Source organism: Diadema antillarum, unplaced genomic scaffold, assembly GCF_040938485.1.
Source record: "Diadema antillarum isolate AM-2024a unplaced genomic scaffold, OU_Dant_1.0 seq00000326_RagTag, whole genome shotgun sequence".
NCBI lineage: Eukaryota > Metazoa > Echinodermata > Echinoidea > Diadematoida > Diadematidae > Diadema > Diadema antillarum.
In genome coordinates this window covers 555368-565113 of record NW_027271344.1, presented here as the reverse complement: position 1 = coordinate 565113, position 9746 = coordinate 555368, and the positions used below count along the sequence as shown (strand labels likewise).

Sequence of the window (9746 nt, the reverse complement as noted above, 5' to 3'; positions counted from 1 at the left end):
ATTTCAAGCCTGAGATGAGTACCGGTAGATTTTTATCTACACATGTTGGTAGGCCTTAACAGCTCCTTCTATTGATACTCGCTACTGTAATGGTCAGAATGTTTATGATTATGCTGAAATAATTTTCTTTTACTCCCTTGTACAATGTAGCATGATTTTACTTTAGACATTTGCAAGCCTATAATACAGAGAGTAATGACAATGTTTCAAAATGTGAAAGCAGAGCTTACTAAACATGGTCTTTGCATTGCAAATGGCTATCTGTGAATAATGGTAACTGTTTGTAAGCTATGGCTACAAGTTGGTTACTGTAAAAGTGGATATTTTCGCGTGACTAATTTTTCGTGCTGGGCAGGCCAAGAAGAGTTTCGCGTGTTTTTAATTCCGCGGAATCAAGACATCAACTACTGGAACATACAGCATGCAAAAATATTCGCATGCTTTTATTTTCGCGCTAGGTTCTGGTTGCGTGAAATGCACGAAAATTTCAACGCCGCAAAAATTTCCACTTTTACAGTACTATCCGCTTCTTCATTCGGAGTGCCTCGCCTCTGCGCAGATTTTGAAAGGATAGGGACAGTGTGTGATGCCGGGCCGACCCCGCCTGCCAAGAGGCCGTTCACCTGGCGCCAAGGAGATCCTAAAGCGATGGAAAATGTGAGTGAAGGCCAAATACAGCTCCATGCGTGCAAGCTGCTCCCCGAGGCAAACCCGGTGACCTGATCAGAAGAGTTACACAAAAAATGTTGACCTTCTCAGAACAACTATGGTAAAATGCTTTTGCCATTTTGTATAAAACATGTTACAAGCAGGGGTGAGAGAGTTAAAAATGCTAGAAGTTGTATTAGATAGAGTTGGAGCACCATTGATTCCAAGACCCCCGTTAATCTGCGAGTCTTCAAATTGACTTACACCAATATTTTCCCGCAGTGTCTTATTGCATTTTGTTTCAATGGAAACATTTCCAAGATCAGTGATATGAAATTGTCTGCAATTCCATGTAAACTCAAATTCTTCCTCAAAATGACTGTAACAGTGGCTGCCGTTTCTTCAATCTTTGTTTCTTCCAGTCGTAGTTCGGTACTCGCCAATCAAAAGTATTACTGTATTATGGGTGCTTTTTAGTTTCTGTCATGTGACCAAATTATGTCTTGATGTGGCTACGTCGCTACGTGGCTACGTCGAAAAATCGAGTTGCTGTACAAAGTAATGATAGTCAATGCTCGAAGAGGAATACTGCTGTGAGACTTATTCTGAGAGAGGACAACTAAGCTGGCATCATCATCGTGCCTGTGGGAATGGCGATGAATAAACGCACGGTAAAATCTTATGGAAAACACTGTCTTGTTATTGCTTTCCTTTATTTGTTTCTTTGTTTGGTTGTTAAGAAAAACGGAAGAACGTGTGTCGTATTTTTTTTAACTACGTCTGCGAGTTTATAAGTACATAATACAACCTATTTAAAGAAGAAGCCACAACAGATAATCATAGATCGTGTTTTGAACCTTTTTACTCAGAATCTAAACACACACACACACACACACACAGCAACTGAGAATATCTCGACTTCATTGACATTGTAGTTGTAAGTTTTGGGATTAAAGGCCAATATGAGACTTTTAGAAGTAAAATTCTTTCAGGTGATTTTTTTTTTCTATCGAACCCAACGTTCTACCGCCACGGAAGACTTCAAAGATGCCGTATTCATTCTTTTCATGTTTCTCGTCTGAATAAATTTTAGCTGGTTCATGGGCAATTGCGTAGGTACATCAAATCCTACAACAGATTCTTTTAATCCTAATGATGCTTACCAATTGAAAATGGCATGAAGGCGTCAAATCGCTTTAGTTTCCCATCATTGTCTAGGAACCGTTCGGGCTGAAATGTCTCTGGATCGCTCCATGCTTCTGGATCCATGTGCGACGCATATAGATTAGCCATGACCGTGGTCCCCCGCGGCATGCGGCAACCGTTGGACAAAGTGACGTCACAGGTGGTTGCATGAGGAATAGCCACGGGAATGACGTTTCCCAGACGGAGAATCTCCTGAAGAACTGCCTACGAGCGAGAGCAAACCAAACGTGTATTACGATGCAGGACGGATTCATTACTTGTGCTACTAACTGTCAAGTTCACCTTCATGACATTTTGATGGTCAGTCACGCTGGTTTCGTAACAGATACGACAGGCTTTATAAATTCTGTCCTATGAACGGATTTGGATGAAATTATTAAAAAAAAGTTGATAATGACACAAGGAACACATCAACTTTTGGTATGAATGGGGTTACCGTCTGGATCGAGGTGTTTTTGTTTTTGTGTGTTTGTTGTTTTTTTTGGGGTGCAATTTTTTGAAGGGTTTTGTGAATAGCTTTAATAATCCGGGTAACGATGTCAATGTGGTTCCAAATGCTAAGTGTATGTTTAGAGGGTCAAGGAATCTGGAATGTAATGACGCAGATGTTATGAATGCATGGGATGGAAGTCAGAATATTGGTGAAAATGAGCTGCTTTTGGCAGAGATCTGCGCTCCCCGAGTGCCTTTAAGCACGCGCCGAATGTTTTCGTTGTCACCATAGCCACTGTTTGAATATATTTTTAGAACAATATCATCGCTCATGTTTCGTGATCTGTCATTACGATTACTATCAACTCTTTTCTAATTACATGTACTATGATATACAGCGTATTGTCATTATCATCTCGTCGGTGAGGTGGGAGAGTGTACGAAAGTGAAAGTCTCATTCAAAGAGTTCTTTTTGGTCATCCCACCTCCCTTGGTTCCTGTAGCAACGGTCTCCCCTAAAGTTTTGCAAAAATCAGTTTCATTATTCCCATATTGTATGTATTTCCATGGAGGTGTACCCGGTATTTTGCAGGTCTTCGCAGGTTATCGCGTAATTTAATGTTGGTTTTTTTTTTTCATATTCATTTCTGCACGTTTTTCTTTCTCTGTGTTACATGTACATTCATGCTGCAGTACAATTACATTTTGATACGATCATAGTTCATGACGTATATACCTGTGTGTACGGTAGACGATGTCGGTCTCCCCAAGACGGCAGGCGATCAATACCTACTTGCGCGTCCAGCTCCTCCTGCACCAACGCCTGTATCTCTGGATGACGAACCATGAACACGACGCCCCACATGACACCGGCGTGTGTCGTCTCCGCCCCGCCGATGAACAGGTCTGTGGCTACATACGTCACACTCTCACAGATATCATCATCATTATCACCATTGTCGTCTTCGTTAGCACACTTCTCATCGAGTTCCGACAGCGCCCTATTTTCCCTTTTCCCATGACTGTCCGCAAAGTGGGTCATCTCGTTCGTGTCGTCGTATTCTCCGATGCATTCAGGTCTAATAACATCTGCCTGCGACGCATCTGATGATTTTCCGCCTTCAGCAATGAGACAAAAATCAACAAATCCCTGGTTCACTCTACCAACTCCCCTCTGTCTCTCCCGCACAAGTGCCCTGACGAATTCGAAAATGCCAGCGAAGCCCTCGAGGACTGCTTTTTGTGACTTGAGGGGCAGATGCCAAAGTATTGGAAAGAAGTTCACGGCACTGGCGCTTGAGAGGTAGTGAAAAAATTTGTCGGCCATTTGGAGTAGATGCCGGAAGTCTTGATCATCGTAAGAGTAACTCTTCCCGAAGCATATAGAACATATAACATTGCAGAGAGCCATCTGAACGACTCTGGAAATGTTGACGGGACGACCGCAGCTTGCTCCCAGGAGCGATATGACGTTTGCAATGTCTCGTGTGATCATGGACTCGATGCCCGAATCAGATTGCATGAGATGCCGCATCATTTTCTGCCACACTTTGCGATGAAGCCGCCATTGTTGACTTGGCTGTTCGTTGGCGATACCTTTTGCAAAGGGGGATGAACAATATCACATAGGATGTTTGAGCATTAATCATCTTGCGAGTAATGATTTACCTTCTCGACATTATGATTAAGGCATAGTTGAATCATAATCATTTTCACCATTATCATTATTGTTATTGTTATTGTTATTATTGCTCTAAGTAGGCCTACATTACGTGTATCGTATTGTTATCATTGGAACCATTCATTTCAAGCAATAAGGATCCGGAAGGCATTCTAAACACATCTACGCACAACTTTACACTTCAACATTGTGCAAGGGATTGTAACTTGATTTTGGCATAATTTTGCAGTTGTGACAGGGCTCGACATTAACTTTATTTTTCTCGTTTCGGTCGTAAAATCTTTGCATATGAAATTCTGGTGGCCCTAAAGAGAACGATATTATGAAAACCTATTTTGAATTTCACCTGGCAAGCCCCATCGGACCACTAAAAGAAAGCCGTTTTGGAGATTTGGTAGCCCGACATCAATTTTCAGTGGTCCCGGACCATCGGGACACCGCTAATGTCGAGCCTTGGTTATAAACCACCCCTTCCTCACGGGGGAAAAACAGAAATACTGATCAAATAGAGTATCGTTTTGCTACATTCTCTAATCTTCTATGGAGTAAGCTGGTTTTCCCGATCGGAAGTAATAAACAGAGAAAAAACGAGCGTGGAGCACACACGACATTCGACCAACCCCGACCATTGTTGACCTTGTTCAGCATCCATATGGGTCGACCGTCGAAGCTCGCAGCCTTGTTGACGAAGGCCTCTCGGATCACGTCGGCGCCGTTGAGAACGACCAGGGTCTGTCCACCAATCTTCAAACAGAACACGTCCCCAAAGCGGGTCCCGAGGTTCAACAGACTTTGATGGAGTCGCCGACAATCGAGGAATGGAAGATATCCCAGAACTGGCACGCCGACTGGACCCCAGGGAAAATGGCGTCTCCTTTTAGAGTATTTGATATGGAAGATTTACTATCGTTCAACCAACATGATTCCTTTCATACGCTGCTACATTGTAGAGATAGGTGGGCTGTCCTAAGTCAGACCTTTCCTCAGAATACATGTAGTAAAATTGGAAACCTCTATAAAATCATTATGGAGGAGAAGACAATGATATTTCCAGTGAATTTATTCCAACCCGCAAAAATTCCGTTATTCTCAGTACAAAAGGGGATGGTATTCTCGAGTGCCATGGGGTTAGTTTTTCATTTCTTTTTTAAAACTTTGAGGCATGTCACCATTAGATTTACGATGTTGGGAGACATCATTCTTCAACCATGCAAACTTTAATTCATGACGTTTGCAAAAAGGGATACTACTATACGACCTTTAGAGAGTTAGGAAAACGACTTTAAACAGTAAATCATTATCATTAACATGATCAACATTCTACCATAACTCAAAATATTTGTCAGAGAAAATAACATTAAATAGGCCTATACACGCATAATTACATTATATTTCTCATTCTGGTCAGGTTCAATTCGCATCTCAATTAGTAACACACACCCTCCACTTTCAGTCTACATCCATAAACTTAATACATGTAGGCCTAGTATATACAGTGAAGATGCAAGAGGGGATCGAGAGGTGACAGGTACTATAGCCATTCATACAACACGTGTATTGTCCCTATACTAATTTCTCTTATACTCTTTGGATTGAAAATGTGCTAATATTCCACTAAAGTGTGCACCAGATCGTTGAATTTCAATTCTAAAAATGGAAAAGCTCCCGCATGTGGGAGGAGGACACACACTCTCCCCCGCCCTTAACACCTCCATAAAACTTTGGGGCCCTATATGCACACATCAGTGAAGACCCACACAAGGATCAAGATGTCACAAGTCATTATCTAATACACTGTACCACGATCTATACGTATAGCCATTTATTTCCCCTGAAAATTCAGTTTTCTTACTGTTCATTAAAAAATTAGCAAATTTTTCACCAAAATGTGCACCGGATCGTTGCATTTCGAATCTAAAAAGGCAAAAGCTCCCTCATAATATGGCAGGTGGATACCCTCGGCTGGATGCCCAGTCCAACACCCAACCCTTGCTAGCTCGGTCGCTGCACTCCCTCGCTTGCGTGGAGTCATTTTTCCAGCACATGATTAGTATACACTAGTAATATTGCCTTCATTATTTCCGTCGGGGTCATTCCACGAGACCGACAACCATGAGTATCCGGCCCACGATTTCGACACTAGGCAAATAAGGTCAACGAGTTCGACTCTATAGTAAACAAGGCCCACGAATTCGACACAAAGCAACAACAACAACAACAACAAAAGATCCACAAGTTCTACAATATGTAAAAACGATCCACGAGTTCGACATTATATCACAGGTGTCGGTCTCGTTGGCCAATTGTTTGCCTAGTGACGAATTCGTGGGCCTTGATTGCTTAGTGTCGACCTCGTGGGCCTTGTTTGCCTAGGGTTGGATTCATGTGCCTTCTTTGCTTAGTGTCAAACTCATGGGCCGTGAGACTCATGGGATGTATGATTCGTGGATGTCAAAGTCTTGTCGTGTATCCTTTATCCCCCCCCCCCCAACTCGTTACACAAAATCGCCGCTTCTAAACTCAAACAAAACCATCTCTTCAATATATCATTAGATATCATAAAATATTTACTATTATGCAAACACATAATTAAAGTTCATACACAAGAATACACGATCATGTTTATGCTTAAGCAAGGTTCCCACTTAGCCGAGTTGGAGTCCCGAGTTGTGCCGAGCTGCGCGAGCTTGAACTCGCGTGAACTCGCGTGAACTCGCGTGAAATTTGTCAGTTTTAATGAGCTGCGCATGAGTGATCTACGAGGCAAAATCGACTTTACTACGATAGCGGTACGAGTGATCCGAGCGTGACACGAGTCACACCGATCTTGGGGCGAGTTGTGATGACCTGTGTAAGACTTAAATCGCGCTCTCATCGAGTTATAAAGAGCTTGTTACGAGCCCGTTACGAGCCCGTTACGAGTCCGTTATGAGTTCGCGCAATCCCTGTGAAATGTGAATAATTCCATTTCAATAGGTCAGTTCAATGCACTTTGAATAAGCGAACACAAAACTCGATGTAAGTCGCAGAGCTAGATCTAAACTCGCGCTTAGCTCTAGGGCAACTCCCCCTTACACATACTGGTAGTAGGTTCGTAGTGCTCGTATTGCACTCTTCAAAACTCGAGCAGAACTCGCGTATATACTTGAAGGTGGCGAGTTACGAAGAGTTCATCGCGAGCTTCGTCCGAGTATTGAGAGTTTGTTACGAGTAGTACGAGTTTAAAAGAGTTCAGCACGAGTTACTTCGAGTTAGGGAAAATTTTGAACATGTTCAAAAATTTTTGAACCACTCGCGAGTTCACGGGGAGTTTTGCAGATTGACTACTAGTACGGCAGATAGGTGAAGAATTGTGGGTTTGGTGAAACAAGCATGGAATTTGGTATGCGGGTAGACTATACCCCAGTGGTAATTTTTAGATATAGGTCGAACCGAAGTACAGCGACCATAGGATGAGCACTAGCTGAGTCATTAAATAAACTATTTGTCCCATCCAACACACACACATTAGACAAGAAATAATCAACAGTGATTAGTTCGATACATTCATTAGTATAAACTGGTTGATAAATACAGGAATAATTCACCTCATTTAAAACATTCAGTTTCTTGTCTGGATGCCATGACCTTTTTAAAGGGCATAACGATTCTATATCGCGCTACAACGAGAATCAACGAACTGTGATAGAAATACCAAACTCTTTAACTCATGCTACCTGTGCAACATCTTATTAAACAGAACCGTCATGTCAATATGCTTTGGCAGACGTCTTGATAAAAGATAATTTGATAAAAAGGTATGATGGAAAAAATTTGTCGATGATACTTATCACATCGTGCTTTTTGGGCGTGATATCAAATTTATCTATCACAAACAAAATCAAAGGGTACAGTAAAATTGGAAGCCTTACTTTTAGTACTCAGTATTTAAGACTACCTATAGTTATGCATGGCATTGATTCTTTAGGGAACATGTCGGCATTACCAATAGTTTTCATAAGCATAAACAACGATAAAACAAATGTATCTGTAGTGTAATTTCTTGTTTTTGCAGGGGCCGATTATTCTCATATAGATATAGTTTATGCATGTCCTTTAATAGTTTAATTAGTCGACTAGACGTCAATCTTTATCTCGTGCAGCCGCAATGCAAAGTTCATGAACGTGGAGTGATGCGAAATGATTAAACCATACCTGTAAACATGGAGGCCTAATACAACGAGCAGGCTCAGGAGAAGAACTAGCATCACTGGCGAGAAGTTGATCGTCTTGAAGCAAAGTGAAAAGATCAGTGACATGATGACTAGTAATAATCGATAGTCATCAGACTGACCGCGATTACTAATATGATGAAAAGGCAAATAAACTGCTGATTTCGCGCTAGATCTCTGAGATTGGATGTAGAGAAGGTTAAACGAGATGGAGCTACGGAAGAAAAATATTCTGTAGTAGTCGCTTCTCGTGTGTTCCGACGAAACAAGACAGTCGTAATGCCAAGAAGTTCTAATTCCCTTTCGGCTGAGAGTTACTGCCTGCACAGCTGACCTCATTTTTTTAACGTTCATAAAATTTAGAGCATGCGTGACCATCAGAGCCTCTTCAACTGAGGCGAGGAGAAAATTTGGCATTCTCCGCTGCTGGAATAAATTGCATGACACAAGTCTCAAGCAGAAAGTGATATTGTGCTTGCCGCCACACACACACACACACACACACACACACACACACTATTCTCTTTGTAGTTACATTAGATGCAGAAATGGACACGTTTCTGTAGGCCTCACAGTACACCTGATTTTTGTTTCGTCTTTCTAAATATTCAAACCGGAACACAGGTAGGCCTGTATAGTATCTAATGAATAATGGTTGGTAACAATGTTTTAGCAAAATTTATCACATCTTGGGCAAAGTATACAATTTGTTATGTGTATATAGCAACGATGATTTGTCGTAACGTACAAAATATCTTGCCCTTTAATTATTGAGGTCATTTTCTACGGGCCGATTTAAGGTTTTGTTTATAATCAAATTCATCTGAGGCCAACGTGACCATATACTTTTCATCGCCCATACAAGGCTAGAGTGATATATTACCGCGAAGCAGTGTAAGAGTCATGGCTTTGACCCCTGTACTCTAAAATGCTTGCAGAGAAAGAATGACCACTTGCAGACCTTGCTGTGGTTCAATATCAAAGATTTATAGAGACCTACATTGTATGATTGTGACCGCTGCAAACGTGATCTGATTTTTTTCTCCTTCTTCTCTTTACTTTTCTTAATTGGTTATCACAATGAGAACCACACCTTTGGTTCACTGTAAAAACATCGGTGTTAGATTTAACACCACGGGTGTTAAATCTAACACCGATCAAACTTCAATAAAGGACCACACCCACAGGTGTTAAAAATGCACTGTGATGGTGTTGAAAAGTGTTCACCCGACACTTCGTGGTGTTAATTTGACACTGTACCTGGTGTTATTTTGACACTGTACTGGTGTTAATTCAATTTCAAAAATGACACCACATCTGGTGTTGATTTGATATTTGTTGGTGTTAATATCAATGGTTTAACGCCCGTCCAGCTTCAATAAGAGACCACACCAGCTGGTGTTACTTTGGTGTAAATTTATTTTCACATTTTTTCAAAAATCTAGTATTCTAATGTAAAATTCTTGATTGTCTTGTTTAAATAAAAAATCAACAAGAAGTGCAGTTACTAAGAAACTCTTCAAAAAACAGTTTAAAATTTGGAAATGATACCCGGGGGTGTTAATTTA

The 9746-nt window shown here is 41.2% G+C and overlaps 1 protein-coding gene across 1 annotated transcript; it reads right to left on the bottom strand.

Moving 5' to 3' along the window:
* Nucleotides 1–531: 531 nt before the first annotated feature.
* Nucleotides 532–8265, bottom strand: LOC139730668 (vitamin D 25-hydroxylase-like). Its single transcript, XM_071641528.1, has 5 exons — nt 8162–8265; nt 4588–4841; nt 3023–3882; nt 1812–2058; nt 532–719 (listed from the first exon to the last, which is right to left on the bottom strand). The coding sequence occupies exons 1-5, from the start codon at nt 8263–8265 to the stop codon at nt 532–534; spliced, it is 1653 nt and encodes a 550-aa protein (XP_071497629.1).
* Between the last annotated feature and the right edge of the window lie 1481 nt (nt 8266–9746).

Excerpts from the sequence above, each read along its gene's own strand:
- LOC139730668 (XM_071641528.1), bottom strand. The coding sequence starts at position 8,265 with ATGTCACTGATCTTTTCACTTTGCTTCAAGACGATCAACTTCTCGCCA. Across the intron at positions 4,842-8,161 it reads TTAGGCCTCCATGTTTACAG|GAGACGCCATTTTCCCTGGG; the intron begins GTATGGTTTAAT and ends ATACTCTAAAAG. Across the intron at positions 2,059-3,022 it reads ATCGTCTACCGTACACACAG|GCAGTTCTTCAGGAGATTCT; the intron begins GTATATACGTCA and ends TCTCGCTCGTAG.